We start from the raw sequence: 25597 nt of genomic DNA on the forward strand, positions 1-25597 counted from the left end.
TTGTTTTGATAGTTTTTTACTTTAAATAATTTGACCTCATCACCTCAATGTGTTCTTAAGCAGAAAATAGAAACTTTAGTGTTGAAAAGTCCTTGTGATGGAAATTGTCTCTTGTTTTCTCAAGTTTTCATTCACTGATAATTTTTTTTAAAGATTAATTTGGGGTCAGGTAGAAAGGAGTTTCCCTTGATCTTTGTCCTCAAATTCCCCCCAAAACACTCTCCCAGTGACTATGACACTGGCATTATAATGAGGTCTGTTTTTGTTGGTTTTGTGTGTATGTATGTACGAGAGAAAGAGAGAGAGAGCGAGAGAGACGGGAAGGGAGAGAGATGAGAAGCATCAACTTGTAGTTGCAGCACTTTTTTTAGTTGTTCATTGATTGCTTTCTCATACGTATCTTGACTGGGGGGCTCCAGCAGAGCCAGTGACCTCTTGCTTAAGCCAACAACCTTGGGCTCAAGACAGTGACCTTGAGATTCAAGCCAGCGAACTTTGGGCTCAAGCTGGTGACCTCAGCGTCCCAGGTCAACGCTCTATCCACTGTGCACCACTGGTCAGGCTAATGAGGTCTGTTTTTTTTCAGGTGGGGAAAACAGGGCTCTGAGAGACAAAGAGATGACCCAGCACATAGGAGGGGGCCTGGAAGGGGTCTGTGTTCAGCCAACTGTGAAGCATAGCCTGTGCCCTTCACGCCCTGGGGACAGGGTGGGGGAAGTGAGGAAATTCAGGGCCTGTTGGAGAAGCTTAGTGTTATGGGGGAGGGCAGTCCCTAGGGACAGGCAGACCCAGCCCCCTCAGATTTGGATATGAAAGTGCTCTGAGATCCAGAATGTACTCTGTACTTAGCTAAAAATTAGTTTTATATGTAATTCTGTAATACCTGAACACATTCTCACGAAAAAACCCTCAAACAATACAGCACCTCTGGCCTGACTTGTGGTGGTGTAGTGGATAAAGTGTCAACCTGGAAATGCTGAGGTCGCTGGTTCGAAATCCTGGGCTTGCCTGGTCAAGGCACATATGGGAGTTGATGCTTCCAGCTCCTCCCCCCCTTCTCTCTCTCTGTCTCTCCCTCTCCTCTCTAAAAAAATGAATAAATAAATTAATTAATTAAAAAAAAATACAGCACCTCTGAGTAACAAAGGGCATTTCCCTCCCTTCCCCAGAGGAAGCTTCTTCACTTTGGAGTTTTTCATTTCAGTTTTGTGTCTTGCTTCTAAATTCTGTGTGTGTGTGTGCGTGCGTGTGTGTGTGTGCACGCATGTAGACTAGCAGGTTTTGTGTTTTGTAAAGGGGCCACAGAGCGGGAGTTCTGTTGGCCTTCCCCATACCCCTCAGCCTGGGCCCCTGTGCTTCATGTTGGCTCTCTCCATCTTATTTTGCCCACACACCCAGAATAAATTCCCTTTGCCTTTGCAAATATTTAGCTCTGATAAACAGTACACTGCTAGGAAGTCTTCCTCACTGGGGACAGTGGGAATGATGTGATGTTGGTCTTCTGGATACTGGAAGAGGGGTGGGAGAGCCAGGGAGATCAGTATAAAATCTTGGTGGGACCAGAGAGCCCTCTAATTCCCACCCCTATCCCCCTGAACTCAAGCTATGTGAGGGTAAGTCAGGCCCTTCCATGAAGCATTACAAAATCGACATCCAGGTTTCACAAGTCCAAGCTGCCCCATTCTTGGTACACACACACACACACACACACACACACACACACACACACAATGCAATCCAGTACTCCAAGGGGACTCTGGAATAGGGAAATGTGGGCCTGTCATGCTTCTCTCAGGTAAAAAAAAATACCCCAGTCCCTTAGGCTCCCTGTCCTGGAGAGTGGAGCCCTCACCTCCTGGGGGCCAGGCTTGAAGGTGGAAGGAGGCTGAGGGGGAGTTGTTGGGAGGGAGAGGAGCAGGGCCCTCCCCTGGGCCACTGCTTCCTCAGGCCTCATTCAGTGTAACACATAGGAGGGACAAGTTGCTCCTGGCTCCGGACCTCCTGCAGGCTTCTGACCCTGTGTGAAAGGAGGGGCAGACCCCATATGCAGACACTTCCACTCATTTATCAAATACTTACTGAGACCTACTATGCTCCAGGCACTGTTCCAGGTTCTGGGGAGACAGCAGGGAACTACAGAGACCAAAGCCAAACAGTGAAAACATTTAGTAGGTGGGAAGTGCCAGGAAGAAATATCCTGGCGGGATGGGTGCCAGAGAGGGCCAGGGAAGGCCTGGTGAGACCTTGGAACAGAGGGCGGGAGGTGAGCATGGCTCCTGAGGACATCCGGGGAGAAACAACAAGGCCCAGGGAACACAGCTACCAGGAAAATGGCAGAGCACGGGACCGCCTCTCCACCTGCCTGGCCCTGTGCCCACAGCCACTGCACCCCTACCCTCAACCCTGTAGGGGAGGTGGCATCAGGTTCTACTTTATATTTATATATATATGTATTTTTTATTTATTCATTTTAGAGAGGAGAGAAAGAGGGGTAAAAGAGAGAGAAAAAGGCAGGCAGGCCCAGGGTTTTGAACTGGCGACCTTAGCGTTTTTAGGTTGACACTTTGTGCCACCACAGGTCAGGCAGGTTCTACTTTACATAGAGGAAAGCAAGCTCAGAAGGATGAGGGGAGACCCAGGCAGCCCCTTGGTCCCTGAGCTCTCCCAACACCCCTCACATGACACACACATCTGTGGGGTCCTCTCCCTGTCGGCAGATGATGGTTCTCGAGGAGCTTGTGGCCGAGAATAGTAGAGGAAGACCAAGTGGTGGGGAACCCACCCTTGCAGGGTCATTATCAGCATCTACCAAATGTTAGCCCCAGGGCCCCCAAAAGCCTTTGGCATTTCCCCTTGATGGCGGAGGGTGGGTCCAAGGAAGGCTGCCTCCTGTCCATGTCAGGGACACTGTGGACTGCTCACCAGGGCCTGGCAGCCCACCAGTCTCCTTTAGTCCCTCCTCCTTTGTCCCTCTGGTTGGCAAGTGTCTGGTGAAGTCTATTCACAATGATTCTCTGCCTGTCCCCTATGGCTCCAGGGGAGACTGAGGAAAGGGGGATTAAGCCAGTAGGTACCTTGTGGAAAGGGTCTCTTGTGTTGGATCCTGCCAGGTGAGCCTGGCCCAGCACTAGCAGTGTTGGGAGGGGGACAAACTGTGGCAAGTAGTGCTTCACGACAGCACTCTCCAGCTCACCTCATCCGCCACACAATCAGCCACCCCTCCGGGGCCACTGTCCACGGACGGCAGACATGGGACAGGCATGGTAGGTATCAGCTTATTTGGTTTTTCTGAGCCTCACAAGAACCTCAGGAGGCTCAGGGGCTCAGGGACAGGAAGTAAGCTGTGCCAGGTGACACTGCAGGTTGACCACAGACCCCAAGTCAGTGGGACTCAAAGGCCAGGTCCTTTCCCACTGCATCACTTCCCCTCTGTGGCCAGGTTGCCCTGTCTTAGCCCCAGCCCCAGGCTGCCCCTGCCCCTGCTCATTGAGGGGTGAAGGAGACAGGTGCCAGGCTGCAGAGGCCCCTCTCACCAGGCAGGCCCTGCCTCCTTCACAGGAAAGGGAAATACCGTAATTCAGGCCAGAATATTTGGGGCTGGGATGCCTCCTACAGAAATGTGAGTTCCCTGGGGCAGGCCCAAGGGCTGCCCACAGCCAGGTGGCCTGAGGGGACAAAAGAATCTGTGACCCTGAACAAGTCCTGCCCCTCTGAGAGCCTCAGGGGCCTCACCCATGCAGCAGGAGCCGGAAAGCTTCACTCTTGTCTCTGTGCTCAGAGGGCGGACCTCACAGCTTCCAGGGCCAGCTCAAGAGCATCTCTTGCTCTTGAGCCTCAGGCCTCCCACCCTCAGTTCATCAATAATTGCCTCCAATATGACCACCTTAGGACCATGGCCAGCCTGAGAGGTCTTAACATTTGTTTCAAGCTTTATGTTTAGAATAAGAGCCTCTCTTGCCTTGGCTGGATAGCTCAGTTGGTTGGAGCGTTGTCCCGGAGCACCGAGGTTGCTGGTTCAATCTCCAGTCAGAGCACATACAGGAGCAGCTCAATGTTCCTGTTCCTGTCTCTCTCCCTGCCTTTCTTTTTTTTTTTTTTTTCCTGAAGCTGGAAACGGGGAGAGACAGTCAGACAGACTCCCGCATGCGCCTGACCGGGATCCACCCGGCACGCCCACCAGGGGCGAAGCTCTGCCCACTAGGGGGCGATGCTCTGCCCTTCTGGGGCGGGGGGGGGGGTCGCTCTGTTGCGACCAGAGCCACTCTAGCGCCTGGGGCAGAGGCCAAGGAGCCATCCCCAGCGCCCGGGCCATCTTTGCTCCAATGGAACCTCAGCTGCGGGAGGGGAAGAGAGAGACAGAGAGGAAGGAGAGGGGGAGGGGTGGAGAAGCAAGTGGGTACTTCTCTTGTGTGCCCTGGCCGGGAATCGAACCCGGGATTTCTGCACGCCAGGCCGACGCTCTACCACTGAGCCAACCGGCCAGGGCTCTCCCTGCCTTTCTAAAAAAAAAAAAAAGAAAGACAGAAAGAAAGAAAAGAATAGTCTCTCATTCTCAGTCCTCCCAACCAGCTAGGGAGAAAAGTATTATTTGCCTGACCCTATTCTACAGATAAGGAAACTGAGGCTCATTAGGATAAGTGACCTGCTTAAGGTCATAAGATTAGTGAGCAGCCAAGCACAGGCTCTATCTCCCTGTACAGCGCCAAGCACCAACTCTGGGCAACAGGATGTAAATATAAAGACTGGTCTTCCATGACATCCCCTGGTCATACTGGCCTCTGGACAGTGCAAAGCAGACATCTGTCTGGCTGGGGGCATCAGACTGGATAGGGCCAATGATTGCCATTGACAGGTTGCATAGCTCCGTGAAGCAGCGGTGGCCTCTCAGTCTCAGGGCCCCTGCCAAGCTCGCTGGAGCTGGCAGCCGGATGGCACTGTTCCTTCAGCACTTGGATGGCTTCCAGATCCTCAGCTGGAGAATGCAATGCTCCTTTTCTTGTTAAATGGCACCAGGCAGCAAAGAAAATGTGGCAGAGGGACTGGAGAGAGCAATGTGACCTCCACTGGCTGGGGAGCAGGTTATGGGGCACAGGGAGGACCTCCCCTTGTCTCCAGCAAAGGGGCATGCCCAGAAGGGTCAGGCTGGCTGTGTCCACACCGCTCCCCTCTCCTGGTGAGGGCCAGTGCTCCTACCCCACTCACTGCCTTCTCCTCCACAAAGCCTCCCCCTGCGCTATGTGTACCCGGCAGCCATGTCCTGAGCTGCAGACCCCAATACAGGGGAGTGGCGCTCTAAGAGACTGTCCTTCAAGATGGCTTTCTCAGGGCCCTGGCTGGTTGGCTCAGTGGTAGAGCGTCGGCCTGGCGTGCAGGAATCCCGGGTTCGATTCCCAGCCAGGGCACACAGGAGAAGCACCCATCTGCTTCTCCACCCCTCCCGCAGCCAAGGCTCCACTGGAGCAAAGTTGGTCCGGGCATTGAGGATGGCTCCATGGCCTCTACCTCAGGCGCTAGGATGGCTCTGGATGCAACAGAACAACGCCCCAGATAGGCAGAGCATCACCCCCTGGTGGGCATGCCGGGGGGGGGGGGGGGGATCCTGGTCGGGCGCATGTGGGAGTCTGTCTGACTGCCTCCCCGTTTCCAACTTCAGAAAAATACAAAAAACAAAAAAAAAAGGATGGCTTTCTCAGTCACAAGGCCCAGGTGTCCTCATCACCTCTGTGTTCCCAGTTCAGGGCCTGCCCAACAGATGCCCCAAGTCTTTGTTCAACAATTAGCTGCATAAGAAAACTGGAGGAAAAAGCCGAGGATTGGGGCCAGAGGTTGGCTCTGCCACTGATCAGCTCTGACTGGACAAACCTCTGACTATAAGTCTTGGTTTTATTAACTGTGAAATGGGGAAACATTATAAATCTCACAGGTCTGCAGGGAGGCAACAGGAGCGACTGTGAGAAGAGCTCCATAGAGCTGCCTGTGAAACCTAACTGAGCACTAGGGGTGGGGTGCTAGGGTAGGTTCTAGAAGGAAGCCATGGAAAGGAAAGGCACATGGCTGGGCACATGATGTCCCTAGGAAGTTTCAAATTGGCCCCCTTCCAATGAAGACCATGAGCACTGGCTGTGATGCTGATGTCAAAGCAGAGGTCCTGAGGTGCTGGCACTGCCCTGGGCATCAGACAGGGGCCGTCCTGATGCCTGAGGACTGAGGGCAGGCCCTGCACAAGCAGGCGAAGGTGTGAAGGTGCTATCATGCTCCAAGGGAGCCAGGATCTGGCTCTCTTCCTGAAGTCTCTCCACCAGACCTCCGGTTAAAGCCCCCCAAGCTCCCAGGTGCCCAGCTGGCCACAGGGATGCTGGATTCCAACCCCTGTACTTCCCCAGGCTCTAATTAGACCCAGGGAGAAAAAAAGCAAGAGTCCCACGTAGCCTCTCACTGCCAGCCCAGACACCAGCCCTGCAGCCAGCTCCTCCCGCTGAATTCTCACAAACAGGAATTCAACATAGAATCCTGGATTTGCACCCGTTTTTTTTTTTTAACTTAGCTGTGTGTGATTTCAAATAACAGTCACTGTTTGTTGAGTGCTTTCCTGGCACTGTGTGAGGCATTAACACAGTTTATTAAGAAACATGTCAGCACAAGAGCAAGCATGGGGAGAAACACTAGCTCAGGCCCATCGTCAGTCATTTCAGCCCTCACAGCACGACAAGGGACACTGAGCACCAGCTTTACCTGGGAAAACTGAGGCTCCAAGAGGCAATAACAAGGTTCTCTGAGGACAGCAAGGCCGGGATATGGAGGTAGACTGGCTTGGGCTCATGGAGATCAAGCTCCCCTTCCCTGGCCCTACTATTAATTGTTCTGAGTCTGTTCTTTGGCAAGATCAAAGCGAGGGATAAGACCGGTCCTGTGGGGAAGTGACAGTGAGCTGGGGACAATACTGTGGGGAGGTTGGCCCTCAGAGGTCCTCCAGGAAGGGGTTCTCAGAGCTCCTCATCAGGGACAGCAGGTTCAGCGCTGAGACGCCAGGCACATGGCCGGCGCAGACCAGCAGCATGCGGACCAGGCGCTGCGCCATGGTGGCTCGGAAGCTTTCCACCTTCAGAGGAAGAACAGAGAACAGCAGTCAGAGCAGCCACGCAGGGGTGCAGGGTCCCAGATGCGAGGACAGCTCAGTGCATCACGGCCCCAAGCAGTTTCCAACCACCTCAGCTTACGAGTCCTTCAAACACCCCAGGGACACCGAAGACAATGAGCCTGTTCCAGAGGAAACAACAGCTCAGCAACGGGGCTGGCAAGGCAGGTGGACTATCTAGAGACACATACTTAGTGACCACACAGCTGGGACCTTGACCAGGGGCCAGTCCCAATCACTACCCTGGGGCAGAGACCCCAAAGGCTCCCTTACCTGGATCTGACACTCACAGGGATGGGAAGGAGGGGTGGACAGAGCGGGCTTCACTGGGACAGGGAGATGCCATTGACCAGGAGCTTCTGTATCAAGGCTTTTGAACGTCACTGGGCCCCAAGGAGCTGTGCGTGGGGTCAGCCTATTCCCGGGCCTGGAACCAGCCAGAGCTGGGCAAGTAGGAGATGCTCCATAAATGTTTGCTGAAGAACAAACAGTGATGTCTGATGTCCTCTGCTGGCCAACAGCTGGCTTCAGAAGAATCCCTCCTTCCCCGTTCCTTCTCTAAATGGGGAAGGGGGTATGTCATGGCCCACCCAGTGGCCCAAACTAGAGACCAAAGCATCCTCAAGTCCTCCTGTTCTTATGCCTACCCTTTGTCACTGGTCACCTCCTCTGATCTAAATCCAATGGTAAAATCCCAGTCCTCAGCGCAGTGGCCTCACTCTCACCGGATTCTCCGGCAGAATCTGCCGCAGCCCCTCCCTACCACCTTGGAGTGCTTTTCTCCCTTGCTTCCAGGACCCCAGTAATCAGCTTTTCCTCTCACCTCACAGGCTGCTCCCCCTGCTCTGTCCAACATCTAAATTCTGGGGGCTCAGTGCCTACCCTTTGCATCTCTCCTCCCCACCCTCACTCCCTAGGTGACCTCATCCTGTTCTGTGGTTCTAAAACCATGTAAATCCCAACTTATATTTCCAGATCTTTCCTCCGAATGTCAGACACATGCATCAGCTGCCTACTCGATTTCTGCATAGACTTCTAACAGACACCTGAATCTCAGCAGTCCAAAGCAGAGTCCCTGGGAATCCTCACACCTGCTCCTCCTCCAGTTGTCCCTATCCCCACAAAAGGCCAAAAACTCCAGAGTTGTCTTCGACTCTTCCTACTCTCGTCCATCAGCACAGCCTGGCCTCGCGTCCAGGCCATCAGCACAGCCCACTGGCACCACCCTGGACATGCCTACACCCAGCATTGTAGACCATCCCATCTCCCTCTTTCCCGGGTACCACCGACTCCAGGCCACAGTTAACTCTTCCAGAAACAGCCCAGGAGGCCTGTCTCCCTACCTCTGCCCTTGCCTCCCTTCAGTCTACTCCCCTCCTAATAGCTGCAGAGATCCATTTAAAAACCCAGGTCAGGCCATATCCCTCCCTAGACCCACACCCTGCAGTGGCTCCAGTTTTACTTGAAGTAAAAGCCATTGCCTTTACTATAACCCACAAGACCCTACTGATCTGGCCACACTGTCGATCTGCCTCATCTCCCACTACTCTGCCACTGTGCTCTGCCCTGGCTGCCCACACCTCCCTGTGGGGCCTTGAACATACCAGGCAAGTTCCAAACCAAGGCTTTCTCACTTGCTGTTTCTCCTGCCTAGTGTGCTTTTCCACCAGGAGCCTCCATAACTTGCCTTCTTACTTTCGTGTTTATTTATTTTTTAATTTGAGAGAGAGAGAGAGAGAAGAAGAGAGAGAGGGAAGAGAGAGATGACAAGCACCAACTAATAGTTGGGTTACTTTAGTTGTTTGTTGATGGCTTCTCATGTGCCCTGACTGGGGGGCTCCAGCTGAGCCAGAGACCTTGGGCTCAATTTGGCAACCTTGGGCTTCGAGCCTGTGCTCAAGCCAACAACCTTGGGGTTTCAAAATGGGGACCTCAGTGTTCAGGTTGATTCTCTAGCTATTGTGCCACCACTGGTCAAGCATCTTTTGTCTTTACTTAAAGGTCACATATTTAGTAAACTCCCTCCTCTGTCACCTTATCTAAATCTTACTGCTTCACCTGACATGTCAACCTTCATTTTCTAACACATTACGCATTCTACGCCTGCTCCCTCCACTAGAATAGAGCTGGGGTTTTTTGTGGTATTTTTTGTGGCAGAGACAGAGAGAATCAGAGAGAGGGACAGATAGGGACAGACAGACAGGAAGGGAGAGAGAGATGAGAAGCATCAATTCTTCATTGCGGTTCCTTAGTTGTTCATTGATTGATTTCTCATATGTGCCTTGACTGGGGGCTACAGCAAACCGAGTGACCCCTTGCTTGAGCCAGCGACCTTGGGCTCAAGCTGGTGAGCCTTGCTCAAACCAGATGAGCCCGCGCTCAAGCTGGCAACCTTGGGAACTTGAACCTGGGTCCTCCACATCCCAGTCCGACGCTCTATCCACTGCGCCACCACTTGGTCAGGCTGGGATTTTTTTTTAATTGTTTTGTTCTATGGTGCATCCCTAGTGCCTAGAAGAGTGCTCGACAGACTATAGACACCATAGACATGTAAGAAGTATTTGTTGAATAAATCCCTTCACTCTCAGCTCTGCAGCCTCTGCCTCCAACTTACACCTCCATGTGTGATCACCCTCAGGCTCCACGGTCTGCCTTCTGCCTCTGGCCTGGCTTTCTCCCATCCACCCACCACGCTCCAGAGGACGTGGCCCCCAAGCCCAAGTCTGACACATCCCAACTGCCTCTGTCACCCACAGGAAGGGGTGACTTAGTCCCACTGCCAGGCTTCCAAAGCTCTGCAAATTCTTCTCTGTTGCATGTCACACGTCAGTCATCTCATTAGATTCTGAGGGTAGGGCCAATATCTGACTCATTGTGTTCTTAGGGACCAGCACAGGGCATGATCGGCAGAGCTAGGAAATAATTTCACTGGGCAAATCCCATACTTCACTGAGTGGGCTTCCTCAATGTAAAATGGGGCGATAGTTCTTGCCATGAAAAGGCCTCAAAATATGGCATGGCGCAAATTTATGAGGAGCAGTATGCCCTGAGAAGGACAACACAGGTATGAGGGGTGATGACTGTCCAAACACTGTGTGCTTACTCTGAGGGATGCCAGGTCTAGGCTGTCAGCAGGCCTGCTGCTGGCTGGGGGATAGACAGGGAGCCACAGACCTTTTCTGGAGTTCTCAAGCTACAGGGTAAGCCAGGATCTGGTATCACCTGCTACCTACTGGCCAAACACAGAACTGCACCATGCTCCACAAGGTTAGCCGGCACTCATGTGCATCTGCCGTTTCTACTGACAAAGTCACAGATTCTGCAAATACTATTGACATCTCTTGCTTGCATTCAAAATGCTATATTTCACTTAGAGGTTAATAAAATAAAAAGTAATTTTTTTCCTTGCCCAAGTTCACAGATCTCCTGAATTCTATTCTCAGATCAGAGGGGTCCACAGATGCCAGAATAAAACCCCCTGATCCAAATGGTGATGAAGGACTGCATACTGACTCAGTCTCTGTGTTATATCACTGCCTTTAGGAATGGGTACAAGAAACAGACCAGACCAGAAACACAAGTCTTCTGAATCTCAAAGCCAATATGCAGACCCCCAAACCACCTGAGCAAATCCCACATAGTGGGGCAGCCCAGGCCTTGGAGCTCTCAGTAGACCTCCTAGAAGGAGCTGCATCAACTCCTGCTCAGGAACTTTTAGCAAAAAGTCATTCGGATTCATACTGCAGAAGGAGAGGCTGAAGACCGAACTAGAAACCTGCCTGGTACCTCCGACAAGAAGGACTCACTTTGACAGAAACATCAACAGAAGTGAGTCAGGGCAGAACCAGTATCATATATATCCATCCAACATAAACACACCTACCCACCGTTCCTAACCCCTGCTGGATGCCCTGCCCTGGGGCTGGGACTGGACAAGTCTGTCATCAGAGGTGAGAGGAACACCAGACATTCTGAGTGCTGGGAGGATGTGAGGATGCATCGGTTACTGTGACAGACAAGATGCCTGGCCTCACAGCACCAACCCCTAGTAGGAGAGTGAGATATTAACATGGACCCCCACACACAGAAGACTTGGTTATGAGTAGAGAAAATAAAACAAAAGGAAAAGCAAGGTATCAAGTGATAGCTGCTGGCATATAAGAAGCACTTAAGATGAATATATATGTCATCATTTCATTTCACATTTGTGTTCCAAGGCTTTGGGTGACCCACCCAAGTCACAGCCAGTGAGTGGACAAGCCAAGATTCAAACCAGTTCCATGTCTCCACATCAGGACGCCTCGGTACCCAGGGATCCTCCAAGAAGCAGTCCCGATGACGCCACTGTGTGCTGAATGCCCTTTCCCCCACCTGTGCGATCAGGCCTCACCTCTAGGTCACAGAAGAGCAGGGGACTCCGGTAGGCTTGGGCTAGCTTCAGCACCGTGTTCCGGTGGATGCTGCAGTGACTCTCCTTCCTAGCTGCAAGGAAACCGTGAGTGCTACAGCTGTCATCTCCACCTTCCAGGCTGCAACCTAGGAAGCACTGGGCAAAGCGGTTCACTTCCCTCTCTCTGGGCTTCAGTTTCTGACTAGTCTGAGGGTGGCAATCCTGTTCCACCTTCTCTGGGCTGTCAAGATCATCAAATTAGAAAATAAGGCTGAAAGGGCTTTGAGACCGTATTCTATAAAAACATGGTGTCAGCCCTGGCTGGATAGCTAGGGTGGTTAGAGCCTTGCCAGTTAGGGCACATACAAGAACAGACTGGTATTCCTGTCTTTTTCTCTCTCCCTTCCTCTCTCTCTAAAATTAATAAAACATTAAGAAAATTAAAAAAGAAAACATGGCTTCCTCATCTATGAAATGAGGATAGTAACAGCCCCTGTTCCACTGAGTTACTATACTCAGTGAATTGATATGTAAAAGGATATTCATTTATTCACCAATGCTTTTTGAGAATAAATCTGTGCTAGGCCCTCTTCAAAAGGAGCTGACAGTTCAGCTTGGGGGGCAGGCAGATCAGACATATCATCAGTGTAGAATGGGTACCCTAAGGGCCCAGATTTCAGGGTTGGTCAGTGAGGATTCCACCAGGATGCAGAAAAGAAAGGTTAGCTATCCAGAAGAGGAAGAGAGTATCTGAGAGAGGCCACATGGCTCAGGGATATGACTAGCTAGGGATGAATCTCAGCTCTACCCCGTTTTAGTTCTGAGGCCTTGGGTGAGTTATTTAAGCTCATGACTCATTTCCTCTGCTATAAAAGAGAGCTAACACCTACCTCAGAGGGCTGCTAGCTGTGAAGATTTGTGACATAAGAAACAACGCTCTCAGAACAGTGTCTGGCACACAGTGAGTGCTCAGTGAAGGTTAGTTATCATTATATCCACTGTTAATAATGTCAAGTCACAGAGCTAGCAGGACTTGTTCAGAGAACTAGTAGGTGATCCAAAGAATGGGAAAGGATTTGGAGGTGAGACCAGACAGGGAGGCAGAGGCCAAGCTGCAAATCACACTGTGTATGCCATTACGGGAGTTTGGTTTTACTCTGAAACCACTCGGCAGCTTTAAGCAATGATCTCAGTGAATTAACTCAGTGGAATAACCAGCTCAGAAATGCTTTTAGAAAGACTTACAACAGGTCAGATTCGAAAGCCCGCATTCTTCCCATCACCCAGACAACCTCAGCAAGGAGTCTACCGGGATGCAAGTGCCCTTGGTGTGGGGAGCGCAGCCCTCGGTGTGGGGGGCAGGCAGCCCTCGGTGTGGGGTGGGCAGCTCAGGCCAGTGAAGTACTTACCGCCTGTGGCAAGGAAGCCCACCTTCCCCAGGAAGAAGGTGGCGTCCACATGGTGCAGGGACTCCTCCACATTCTGAAGGCTGGGGCAGCCAGGCCAGGGTGAGAAAACAAACCAGAGGACAAAGCTTACAACAGAGAAGACAGAAGACCCTGCTCCTCATTCCACAGAGGCCAGAGAATGAGAGGAGGGTGACAGAAAACTGCCCCAGAAGAATACTTTGTCCTTTCATTTTTTTATTTTACTTTTAATTACAAGTGATTCAGCCTATAAAATAATGAAACAGTAAACAGGGATGTATAAGTGAAAATAAGTCCCCCTCTCCAGCAGCACCCTTTGGCCCCAACTCCTGAGAGGTAACTGCTTGCCAACAATTTAGAGTGTATTTCTTTAAGGAGTTTATTTATTCATTTTTAGAGAGGAGAGGAGAGAGAGAGAGAGAGAGAGAGAGAGAGAGGACAGGGAGGAGCAGGAAGCATCAACTCTCACATGTGCCTTGACCAGGCAAGCCCAGGTCTTGAACCAGTGACCTCAGCATTCCAGGTTAACACTTTATCCACTGTGCCACCACAGGCCAGGCCTAGAATTTTTTTCACATGCAAATAACAGACAGTGATAGGTATAAGCATCTAGCTGGGTTTAGTTGGGTTCATTGTATCTGGCTCATTCTTTGGGATGACTACAGCACCACACTGTTTTCCTAGTGATAAACATTCACGCGGTCTCCACTTCTTCCTCAGTACAAAGATGCTGCATGAACATTCATTTACGTATCCTTACACATCCAAGCAAATATGCCTGTTAACACATTAGAATGGCTGGGTCACAGGATGTCTTTTTAAGATGTATTTATATATAGGTATTGCCAAGTTGCCTTCCAACAAGGTTACAGGATTTAAAACAAGGGCATTTTGACTTTCTGGCTAAACCTTTCCTTCACTACTATTCAGGGAGTCAGTGATGAAGTAATCTATTGTCTCCTGGCCAAATAGCCATCAGGTGGCCCAGCCAAGGTTTCAACCTGCACAAACAAGGTCGACAGCAAGGATGTTCCTGCCCTTAAGTGCAGCTACAGAGTAGGATGTCTCTGAAGGTCAGTCAGTGTCACTTTTGGAGAATAGAGAGGCTTCACCCAAAGAGGAATAGGCCTGCTGAGCCCAGACCCTCAGACAACCATGGCAAATCTCACACTTGCTCAGTCCCACCATGGGTACAGGGCACTGATGACTAGTTCCAACTGGTCAAGTGGCAAGTCTGAACTTAATCCTGATGCTACAGGTATCTGGTGTCTCTATGCCCCTGGGATCCCAGGTGTTTTCACCAGAGCCTCCCCTTAACCCTACCATATGACCAGGGGTCTACACTGGTTTCAGTCCTGGGCCCTGAGCCCTTCCTCACCTCAGTCAGCTGTCCCCCAGGAGGGACAGGGCAGACCTTCCTTTCTGCAGTGCTCAGGCAGGCTGTAATACTGTCTTCAAGACTGCCAGCACCACAGGGAGGCCAGGCCGGGTCTCTCATGCTGCCACTACCATGGCCCACACTAGACTGGGCTCCTGACCTTGTACAGGCCTTAACAGTCCTCTAAACACACTATATTGCTCTGACAAGATGGCTTGGTTGGTTGGAACTTCATCCTGAAGCACAGAGGTTGCCAGTTTGATCCCCAGTCCAGGCACATACAGGAACAGATTGATGTTCCTGTTTCTCTCTCTCTCTCAAATCATTAAATAAGACTTAAAAAGTTTTGTTTTGTTTTTAAATAAATAAACACACTATACTTATATGAACTCTTCACCTGGAACACTGTGCTCGCTCCCATCCTTACCTGGCTAATTCCTTCCATCTTTCAGGTGTCAATCTAGGTGTCACCTCCACCAGAAAGTCCACCTTAAGTCCCGAGAGTCAGATGTCTTGTTTGGACTCTCGTGTGTTTGAAATTCTAGCCTCCTCCCACAATGGACCAGGAGCATGTTCAGGACAGGGGGGTCTGCTTCATTCATCTCTGTCCCTGCTCTCTGGGACACAGAGGAGACCTCAGAGATCATTAGCTAAATGACAGATGACACTGCGAGGATTTATCAGTGTCTTTTAAACATCTTGTACAAGTCACTGGCTCCCATCCAGGAGGCCTCTCCCACCGTCCCAGCACACCCCAAAGCCAGGTCCACCTGCACTGGGACAGACCCATCCTCTGGCTCTCACCTGTATTTGCTGTGAAGGTTGACCACGAACACAATCAGGTCAATTCGGGGACGATTCACATTGGAAGGAAGAGGGAGGGACTGTGCCAAGTGGCTGAAAAACAAGCAATTGCATGACTAAAGATACATGTACCTACATCCCGTGACATTCACATGCTGTCCTTCATAGAAGAAGAGGCTGTCAAAGACACATCACCTATTCACCTGATGCCCTTGTGGGCAAGACTCCTCAGGAGAACATAGGGGCAGGGTGGAGCTGGTCCTATTCAGATTACTCTCTTCTGACCCCTCTGCCAGAGAGCAGCTCTGTTTAGTAAAGGCCTTGGCCAGAGAGAGTTTTGGATAGAAGATGGCACGGGGCTGGCAAGCTACATGCATGCTGGAAGGGAGACCGGGCTCAGAAGATGGGGTGTTGAACTGTGAAGTTTAGGGGTTAAGAATGAACTCCCCTTTGGAGTGTGACAGAAGTGGGCTCAAATCCCAGTTCTGCCCATTTCCAGCTGTGTGACTTTGGACAAATCACCCTCCTCATTCTCATCTAGACCTGGTCTCTGGATGTCCTGAAGGTTTTCTTGAACCCTCTTACTTCTGCCATTTCCACATATTCCTATTACCCATCTCCTCCTACACCTCACTTTACAATTCACTAAACACCAACAAGTACAAAAAACCCACAAAAGTAAAAAAAAAGTCACACAGACTTCTAAAAGCCTAGTTACCTGGAAACTGCTACTATTAATTATTATTAGAGCATGTTTCTAAACATCTCTTCACGTAGGGCGGCTCTTCCGCTCTCCCTCACGCCCAGGCGAGAGTTCAGACCGCAGCCCAACTATCAGACACCCCCAGTCGGCTACTTACACCTTCAACTCGGAGGCGCAGTCCTCCTTGAGCATCGAATCGGCCAGCTGCTGAAGAAGAGCATCCTCCGTGCCTACCAGCTGCCCAGAGAAAGAAGGAGACTGATTAATACCTGGGCACAGCAGTCCCTCCGAAGGGTATTGGGATCGGGCACCGACAGAAGGCGACTGCGACTCCCAGGATTCTGGCTCCAGCGCGCAGGGCACCATTTACCGAAAAAGGACTCCACCAGGCACTGGGTGAGCGCCTGAGGTTGCACCAGTTCCAGTCCTGTACGCACAACACTGACTACCCTCCGAGCCTTCCCTCGGACTGCCGGGCCATTACCAGAAGTCTGATTGCCACGCGGGAAATCCAAGTCCCCGCCCGGCGAGGAACTCACACCTTAGCCAGAAACCAATCAGAAACTGGGCAAGAGCCCGTCGTGGACCTATTGGTGGGGACGTCCTTCAGCCTCAGAGAGCGGCTACTCCGATTGGCTCAAAATGTGGCTATCCCGCCCACCACATCCTTGCTGAAATAGCGCATTCCAGCACCCCACAGAGCGTAGAGAACTCGCCAGCTGAAGCACACAGCCAAGGAGGAAAAAGGCCGGCGGGGGAAGCAGGGCTGCTGACGCCTACCAAGATGGTGGCCGCGTTTAGGCCAGGCAGCTGGTCGTGCGGCCGCAACACCGACATCCCAGTCGCAAGCCGACCCGCCGCTCAAGCTGTGCGCGCCCCACTTTCAAACCGCGATGCGGCCCATCCCTACTGTTTCCCAAGGGGCACGTGACCTTCCCTGGGCGGGGTTTCGTGGAGCGGGGCGGAGCCCTCTTAAAGGAAACGCTGCCTGCTTTTCTGAGGGTGTGTTCAGTACTGATCCCAGTCTCTGAAGGTGCTGACCATGGGACAGGCCTTCAGTTTCACGCCTCGGAGAAAAAAAGGTATTCAGTTATTCGTTCATTTTAGTTTATTCATGCTCATTTGCTATACCCCTCCGCCGATTTCCCTGTCTCAGTTGACTCCAACCTTGCAGCTGCTCAGACCAAAACATTGGGGTCATTCTTGACTCCTCTTCTTCTCAACTCACAACCAGTCCTTAGGCAAGCCTGTGGGTTCTAATCTTAAAACCGGCTGCCTCCACTGCTACCTTCAGTACCAGCAGGAAAAGCCACTGCTATCTCCCACCAGGACTATTATAACAGCCTTCTCACTGGCTCCCTGTTTGCACCCTGGTCCATAGGGCTACAGGCTGTGCTCCACACAGCAATCAGAGTCATCCTTTTAACAAAGAAATGAGAACAGGTCACATCTCTGATCAAAACCCAACAGTAGGTCCCATCTCAAAGTACATCACAAGTGCTTCACATGGCCTTTGAGGTTCCACGTGTTCTGGCCTCCAGCAATCTCCCTGACTTCATCTTCTGCTCCTCTCTTTCCCACATCCCCTCTAGCCACATGGGCCATTAGGCTGTTCCTCAAATATTCTAAGTATCCTCCTACCTCAGGACTTTTGCTCCTGTGGTTCCCTCAAACTGAAATGCTCTATAATAGTCACATGGCTTGTTTCCTTATGTTTCTGTTCCAATGTCACCTGATCAGGAGCACCTTCCGTCCTTCCTTCCTTCCTTCCTGCCTGCCTGCAAGAGAGACAGACAGGAAGGGAGAGAGATGAGAAGCATCAACTCATAGTTGTAGCACCTTAATTGTTCATTGATTGCTTCTCATATGTGCCTTGATGGGGGGTGCTCCAGGTGAGCCAGTGACTGCTTGCTGAAGCCAGCAACCTTGGACTCAAAGCAGTGACCTTGGCTTCAAGACAGTGACCTTTGGGCTCAAGCCAATGATCATGGGGTCATATCTATGATCCCACACTCAAGTCGATGAGCCTACACTCAAGTCTGATGAGCCTATGCTCAAGCCCACAGCTTCAGGCTTTCGAACCTGGGTCCTCTAAATCTCAGGCTGACATTATATCCACTGCACCCCCGCCTGGTCAGGCATTATAGATTTATTAAAGTATAGTTGACATATAATAAGGTACACATATTTAGAGTATTCAATTTCATTATGTTATGACATATGTGTACACGTAGAAAGCCACCACCACAATCAGGATGATGAACAAACCCATCCCCTTCTAGCGTGTCTCCGTGCCCTTTGTCATCCTTCCCCCACTTCTCTCTCTGCTCTCTGACTCCACACTGGAAAAGCACTTTGAAAGCTTTACTCACAATAGCCCAACACTGGAAACAACCCAAATATCCTTCAGTAGTGAAAAGATAAACAAGTTTTGGCACACTGACACATGCAACACCAATGAATGGCAAAAGCATTGTGCTGAGTGATAAGTCAGACACAAAACAGTGTATACTGTGTGATTCCATTGATATGAAATACAAATACAAGTAAAACTAACCTATGGTGATAAAAATCAGATCATCAAGTGTCTTTGGTGGGTGAGTGTTGACTGGCAAAGGCAGGAGAGAACTGTTCAGGGGGACAAAATATCCTAGGCATTGATGTGGCTGATTGCACAGGTTTATACAGAGGTAAAAATTTATCACTTTTTTATTTCTTCTCTTTCAAGTGAGAGGAGGGGAGATAGACTCCCGCATGTGACCCAACTGGGACCTACCTGACATTGCCTGTCTGGAGCTAATGCTCTGCCCATCTGGGGCCATGCTTGCAACCAAACTATTTTTAGTGCCTGAGGCAGAGGCTCCACCGAGCCATCTTCAGTGCCTGGGGCTGATGTGCTTGAACCAGTCAAGCCACGGCTGCAGGAGAGGAAGAGAGAGAAAGGAGGGGGCAGGGTGGAGAAGCTGATGGTTGCTTCTCCTCTATGCCCTGATCAGGAATTGAACCCAGGACATCTATACTCCGGGCCGATGCGCTACCACTGAGCCAACCAGCCAGAGCCAAAATTAATCAATTAAAATTTGTATTTTCCTTACATCTCAATGAGAATCCCTCTGTGAAGTCCAGCTCACTCTCCTTGCCCCACACATGCTGGATAGCACCCACCACCCTTGCAGGGACCCAGATGGTTCCAGAGGTGGCAGAATGACTATGGGTGGAGGACCCAGGGTCCTGAAGTTATCTCACCCACAGCCTTTCCCATGTGCCTGTCCTCAGGTTTGTGGTAATGAACTCCTGGGGAGAGCCTCTTCTCTGGTCTGTGGGCCTCTGGGGCAGCTCTCTCCTCCTGAGACAAAAACACTGCCATTTATAGAATATTCACTGGATACCTAACAGTTTGTAGATACTCTGTCTATAACACAAGGAGGACTCAGGCTTGGGAGGTAGACTCACCCCCATTCCCTCCCTAGCTTTGTCACTGAAGCTGAGTGACCTAGGAAGAGGAGAAGGCAAGTAGCTTTACATCTGAGAGCTGTAGCTCTCTCATCCTGCAGTGGGCTCACACCACCAGCCCAGCTGGAGGACCAAATATGGGGGGAGCATGCTGGGCACATAGGGGTGCTCAGTGCCTGGGACCCACAACTATCTTAGGCCACATCCCAGGCAGGGAGTCTGGAGAGCTGGTGAGGTAGAACTGGGAGGAGCAGCCCTGGTATGAGAGCCAGACCAGGGCTCAGACCTAGGTGTTGTGACTTTCTTGCCGTGTGATCTTGAGTGATGAATAAATGAGTTAACACAAAGCACTGAAAGCAGTGTCCAGCACATGGCAATGCGCCCAGACTCTCGGTCTCAATCTTAGCCCTTCCCTCTATAACATAAGACCCTCATTGGCTCTACTGGTAACTGCTGTGTCCCCACCCACTTGCCAGGGACCCCTATATCTCCCTCTTGTCAAATGGCAAGCCTCCAAACCCTCCCAGTTATCTCCATTGGGGTTCCCTCCTCTCTAAGCCCTCTAACTGCAGGACCCTGTGGCTTGCTATAGCTCCCACTCCTCTCTGGATTCTTCCAAACCCTCCCTGCCTGTCATCTCTGTACCACGTGCACAGTGCCAGGGATCCAGAAGAAAAAGCTGGTTGCCAGAGCAACGGAGGATAAAGCCCTTATTCTGTCAGGCTGCTGATTGGCTGAGGCAAGTCCCGCCTCCTGCCATCCTGAGAATTGGGAGGCAGAGGGAAGGGTCTCCGATGGGCAGGGAGAGGTACAAGGGTGCTGAACCAGTCCAGGACTGTTGTCCCCTTTTTGCCCAGCCAGAAACCCTGGGCCTGAGAAGCTCTGTCTCCCGTGGAGGGCCTTAGCCTCGCCTTTTCTCTGCCTCCAGCACCCAGGACAACCGTTGATGGCACTGTCTGTGGGGATAGTAGCTGTGACTAAGTCCACGGGTCAATGCTGAGCCACTGAGCTGCTCAGGCTGAGGCAGTGCTCAGTGCAGAGTCCCAGGAACAGGCATCTGCTGTGTAAGGTGGGTCTGTGGGCATGCGATGGGTGGGGGGCCGAGTGGTGCCAATGGCTTGGGAGGCAGGGGGAGGGGCTCTGCAACCTTCACACTGTCCTGAACAGGACCTTGGCTGGAATGGGACTGGGAAATTCCTTGTAGATCATGGTAACCCCCCACGCCCACCCCGTCACTGCATGGGGAATCTTGAGATCCATAAAGGGTGAGGAGTGGCCCAAGGTCACAAAGAAGGCCTGGTGAGTATTTGCTTCAATTAAGCCAGTCCACCAGGAAGCCAGGCAAAGGGCTGGGGATCCTCAGTCTGCCCCTGAATGCTTGGGCTTTTGTTCATAGGGTGGGCAGGGTTGGGGACCCTGAACTCTGCTTCATGCTGAAATGACTTCTGCCCTGCCCAAGTACCCCCTTCTCGTGTTTAAGCTAAAAGGAGATTGGGGTCCTAGCTGGGGCCAGGGGAGAAGGCACGAATCACCCTGGCTTTAGTCAGGCAGTTTGGAGCAGCTTTTCTGCTTGGGGACCCTGTTCTCTGCTTCTCCCCAACTCGGGCAGCACCAGGCAATTCTGACATCTGTTTTTGGTTCTCCAGAAAGGCAGACAGGAAGGAGGGCACTGTGGTAGCCTGACTTTGTGCCATTAGAACACTCTTTATTTGATTCCTCCATGGTAGGGCACCTTGAGACATATCTGTGCTTCAAAACAGCCAGTGGGGACACTAGGGGGTAGGAGAGGGGCTCCAGATGGATGTAGGCCTTGCCTACGGCATCTCTCCCTCCCCTGGGTCACAGCCCACCTCACAGACCTGGAAGTAGAGGGACAAGAGTTTGGAGACAGAGGTCCCAGAAGCTGGGGCTTCTCTTCAGCCTATCCTGGAGGTTATTCCAGCTGGCTTTTCTCTTTCCTCCCCAGAAGCCAAGGTGAGCCTCTGTTCATGTGGCTTTTCCACCCAGAAGGACTCAAACCTTGGGCCATCACTGCAGTTTGAGGACCAGCTGTGTCACTTCCCAGTTGAGTAACTCAGAGCAAGTGAGTGAACCTGTCTGGGCCTCAGTTTCTGTCAAATGTGGACAGCCACACCTACCCCATAGGCCTGTTGTAAGGTTTATGAATCCTGTCCAATAGTTCTCTCCCTTACCAGCAGGCAGAGGGGGGGGGGGCTCTTCACCCTAACCAGGAAGGGTTGGAGGATGTGTTAAATAGACCCTGCTTTATCCCATTTCTGGAGGAGATGATCTGTGATCTGGCTTTTTTTAAAAAATATTTTTTTATTTATTCATTTTAGAGAGGAGAGAGAGAGAGTGAGAGAGAAAAAGAGAGAAGGGCGGGAAAGGAGCAGGAAGCATCAACTCCCATATGTGCCTTGACTAGGCAAGCCCAGGGCTTTGAACCAGTGGCCTCAGCATTCCAGGTTGACGCTTTACCCACTGTGCTACCACAGGTCAGGCCTGATCTGGCTTTTGAAGTATGAATAGGAGTTTGCCATGTGAACACGAATGCAAAGGACATTCTAAGGAAAATGAAAGCATATGTAAAGATGGGGACTGTGTAACACAGAGGTGCACGGAGATCCCATAGAATGGCATGTAGGGTGGGAGGTAAGGCAGGGGAGGTTGGCTGGGAGCAGATGTGAGCACTTCTGGGCCATTCTAGGGAGTCTGGTGTAAGTAACATTTGTCAAGCACCTTACACCTACTGCTTCCCACTTTCCTGCTTTCTTGCAATCAGTTCACTGGAAATAGCAATAGCCAGTAGTCCTTGAGAGCTGACCCTGTGCCAGGCAGCATGGTGCTAAGTGCTCTTTAGGCACTGTCTTGTTAAATTTTCACAATGACTTTAAGAAGTCAGTCCTACTTTGATCCCTATTTTACAGATAAGGAAACTGAGGCTCAGAGAATAAGAACAAACGACTATATAGCACTTATTATGTGCCAGGCACTGGTTCTGAGCATTTCATGTAAATTAATTCATTTAAAGGTCACAATAACCTTATGACCTTTGATACTATTTTTGTTCCCATTTTATAGAGGAGGAAACCAAGGCCCAAGTTTTTTGACCTGGCACCTGTATCCATACTCTTTTTTTTTTTTTTTTTTAATTTCTCTGAAGTTGGAAACAGGGATGCAGTCAGACAGACTCCCGCATGCCCACCAGGGGGCGATGCTATGCCCATCTTGGGGCATTGCTCTGCCGCAATCAGAGCCATTCTAGTGCCTGAGGCAGAGGCCACAGAGCCATCCTCAGTGCCCAGGCAAACGCTGCTCCAGTGGAGCCTTGGCTGCGGGAGGGGAAGAGAGAAACAGAGAGGAAAGAGAGGGGGAGGGGTGGAGAAGCAGATGGGCGCTTCTCCTGTGTGCCCTGGCCGGGAATCGAACCCGGGACTCCTGCACGCCAGGCTGACGCTCTACCACTGAGCCAACCAGCCAGGGCTGTATCCATACTCTTATAATTATGAAATTGGGCATGGACCTGAATTCCGGAGCCTATGTGGCCCCTGTTGATTTCAACCAGGTCTCTTGGGCATGGGTGCTGGTTTACCACACTTTTACCAGCCACACCTGGCAAGGATGTGTGGGTGGCGGAGGACCTACCCATCTGTGAGGGGACTGGCAAGCAGCAGCCTCTGTAACTTACTGTGCAGTTGGGGCAGCTCAGAGGAGGTATCATCTAAGCTGTCCTTTATTGAGTGCTCTGAGGGGTCAGTCACCACAGTTAATCCCCACTAGGCTCTGTTAGTGTCCCCTTCCACAGGGGAGGATGCTGAGGCCCAGAGAGGTTAGGCACCTTGCCTGAGGCACATGTGCTGGAGAGGGACTGGGCCAGAGCTAGCAGCTTCCTTCTTTAATGGTGAGTAGGAGCTAGGTGGGTCGGTCCCCTGTGATGGGGGCAGCTCTGTGCTTGGTCAGGGGTCTAGTCGTTTTTTGTTGTTGTTGTTTTTTTACAGAGATAGAGATAGTCAGAGAGAGGGATAGATAGGGACAGACAGACAGGAATGGAGAGAGATGAGAAGCATCAATCATTAGTTTTTCATTGTGACACCTTAGTTGTTCATTGATTGTTTTCTCATATGTGCCTTGACCATGGGCCCTCAGCAGACTGAATAACCCCTTGCTCAAGCCAGCGACCTTGGGTCCAAGCTGGTGAGCTTTGCTTAAACCAGATGAACCCACGCTCAAGCTGGCGACCTCGGGGTCTTGAACCTGGGTCCTCCACATCCCAGTCTGATGCTCTATCCACTGTGCCACCACCTGGTCAGGCCAGGGGGTCTAGTCTTGATCAGGCACTGCTCCCCACTCTCCTGAGCCTCAGTCTTCCCATCCATAAAATGATGGTTGAACCTCCTGGCTCAGTGAACCTCTGTGGACCTCCTGGACCTCCTTGGGTGGGTGGACAGGACAAGGGTCGCCTCTGCCAGCCCTCACCACCTGTGTCTCAGCAGCTAAGGCCACTGCAATGCCGCACTTCCTGGACTGGTTTGTTCCTGTCTACCTGGTCATCTCTGTCCTCATCCTGGTGGGCTTCGGCGCCTGCATCTACTACTTCGAGCCTGGCCTACAGGAGGCACACAAGTGGCGGATGCAGCGCCCGATGGTGGACCGTGACCTCCTCAAGACACTGATGGTCCGCGACAACCTGGCCTTTGGAGGCCCAGAGGTCTGAGCTAAAGGCTGTAGGCTGGGGGTTGGGCACCTGACACCCTCCCCAGCCCCCACCCAGCCTGGATACCCTGTGGCCTCAGACCACCCCTCCCAGTAGAAGCCCCTAGGTGCTCCATGAAGACCCTGGCTATGGAAAGATAGGGCACCTAGGTGTATTAAGGTGACGCTGCCGCTGGCCCTGGGCTTGCTCTCCACATCAGGCTTGCTCACCCCATGCTCACCTTCCCCAACTCTGGGGGACATCTCCCACTGACCCCCAGTGCCTTTGTGCTGCTGAGCACTCCTGCCCCTCCCTCCATCTGGACTCCTGAGCCTCCAGGTCTCTCACTTCCCCTTGGAGTCCCCAGGGACACTCAGATCCCCACTCCGCCTAATGACACCTGCCCCACAGCTTCATGTGGCAGGCTTCCACTTTGACCCAAGGAAAGGACTCCATCTGAAGGGAGGTCAACTTGGTCCAGACAAGCCCCACCCCTTTGGACTCAGACTTGACATTGGCATGTGTGTGTGAAGGGGTATGAGGGAGCAAGACCACAGGGGACGGCGGTGTGTGTGTATGAGAGAGAGAGAGAATCTGGGGAAAGGGAGCAGACACATAGGCAGGAGGAGATGCATGTGTATACATGTAAAAGAAAAGTGAGGGCCCCAGGCAGGGCAGGAGGTGTAAGGATGGTGTGAGCTCTGTGGGCAGAGCTTAGTGGGGGCTGGGGGCACCAGCAGCAGCTCCACCCCCTCCCTCTGCTGGACTTCCTTACTCCTTCCCCTCCCCGAGGCAGTGGGAAGGAGCCCCTGCCCTTCCTCATCCTGGGCTGCATTTCAGGGCCAAGCTCAGCTCCCCCTGTGCCAGCCCCTCCCCCCCGAGCCCCCAAGCCCACCTTGGAACCCTGTTGCCTCTTTGTGGACACAGATTGGCAACCTGCCTCACTCTCCTCTTCTGGGGCTTCCATCTTAATTTATTGCAATAAAAAGATGTCATGACGATCTCTGTGGGACTGTCTCCTTTCCTGAAGGTAGGTCATGTCGTCTACCATCTTGCTGGGTCTGCACAGACCACATGATAGGACTGGGAATGCTAAATCTCAGAGAGGTTCAGAGCAGGGTTTCTCAACAGTGGCACTGTTGACATTCTGGACCAGATCATTCTCTGTCGTGGGGGGCTGTCCTGTGTGTTGTAGGATATACTCCTAATAGTGGGATAGCTAGGTCAAAATTGTGTGTTGTAGGATGTTGAGTACCTTTGGGTCTCCACCCAGTAGCACTGGCCTCCCTCCCCCCAGTCGGAACAACCCAAACTGCTAACAGGAATCCCTGGGGTAGAGAACGAGTTAGAATATAAATTCAGGCACAGAGATGCAAAACAGCAGGGTCTTAAACCAAATAGAATGTTCTGTCTCCCCATAGTACATTCTGTGGGGAGGTTATCCAGAGCTTGTCTGGTGGCCAGTTCCACACAGTGGTCAGGGACCCGAGTTGCTCCCCTATGGCTGCTTCACTGTACCTGGCATGTTGGCCCAACCCAGGAGGATCCTCTATATTCTGAGCAGCAAGGCCTAGGCAGGTGGAAAGGGCCGTCCCCTTCCTTGACGACACTCCC

At 51.6% G+C, this 25597-nt stretch overlaps 2 protein-coding genes across 9 annotated transcripts; one reads left to right on the top strand and one right to left on the bottom strand.

Moving 5' to 3' along the window:
• Positions 1–6600: 6600 nt before the first annotated feature.
• CENPM (centromere protein M) lies at positions 6601–25597 on the bottom strand. Of its 4 annotated transcripts, XM_066358548.1 has the most exons (7): positions 25502–25597; positions 16618–16904; positions 15995–16074; positions 15135–15227; positions 12935–13014; positions 11526–11617; positions 6601–7099 (listed from the first exon to the last, which is right to left on the bottom strand). In XM_066358548.1, exons 2-7 carry the CDS (start codon positions 16672–16674, stop codon positions 6959–6961), a joined length of 543 nt encoding a protein of 180 aa, XP_066214645.1. In that variant the 5' UTR covers positions 16675–16904; positions 25502–25597; the 3' UTR covers positions 6601–6958. The 4 variants fall into 4 exon arrangements, with proteins under 4 accessions (XP_066214645.1, XP_066214646.1, XP_066214644.1 ...); XM_066358549.1 differs by lacking the exons at positions 16618–16904; positions 25502–25597 and adding an exon at positions 16208–16346; XM_066358547.1 differs by lacking the exons at positions 16618–16904; positions 25502–25597 and having other exon boundaries at positions 15995–16351.
• On the top strand, positions 16839–24951 carry SMIM45 (small integral membrane protein 45). Of its 5 annotated transcripts, none has more exons than XM_066358553.1 (4): positions 16839–16919; positions 20219–20359; positions 21257–21373; positions 23784–24950. In XM_066358553.1, the coding sequence occupies exon 4, from the start codon at positions 23798–23800 to the stop codon at positions 24002–24004; it is 207 nt and encodes a 68-aa protein (XP_066214650.1). In that variant the 5' UTR covers positions 16839–16919; positions 20219–20359; positions 21257–21373; positions 23784–23797; the 3' UTR covers positions 24005–24950. The 5 variants fall into 5 exon arrangements, with proteins under 5 accessions (XP_066214650.1, XP_066214651.1, XP_066214649.1 ...); XM_066358554.1 differs by lacking the exon at positions 16839–16919 and adding an exon at positions 20068–20098; XM_066358552.1 differs by lacking the exon at positions 16839–16919 and having other exon boundaries at positions 20105–20359; positions 23781–24951.

This window comes from Saccopteryx leptura, chromosome 1 (assembly GCF_036850995.1).
Source record: "Saccopteryx leptura isolate mSacLep1 chromosome 1, mSacLep1_pri_phased_curated, whole genome shotgun sequence".
Lineage (NCBI taxonomy): Eukaryota > Metazoa > Chordata > Mammalia > Chiroptera > Emballonuridae > Saccopteryx > Saccopteryx leptura.

Coding starts and splice junctions, on each gene's coding strand:
- SMIM45 (XM_066358553.1), top strand. CDS start 23,798: ATGCCGCACTTCCTGGACTGGTTTGTTCCTGTCTACCTGGTCATCTCT.
- CENPM (XM_066358547.1), bottom strand. CDS start 16,203: ATGGTGCCCTGCGCGCTGGAGCCAGAATCCTGGGAGTCGCAGTCGCCT. Junction 11,618..12,934: donor GGGCTTCCTTGCCACAGGCG/GTAAGTACTTCA, acceptor GTTTCCTTGCAG/CTAGGAAGGAGAGTCACTGC. Junction 7,100..11,525: donor TGCTCTTCTGTGACCTAGAG/GTGAGGCCTGAT, acceptor CTTCCTCTGAAG/GTGGAAAGCTTCCGAGCCAC.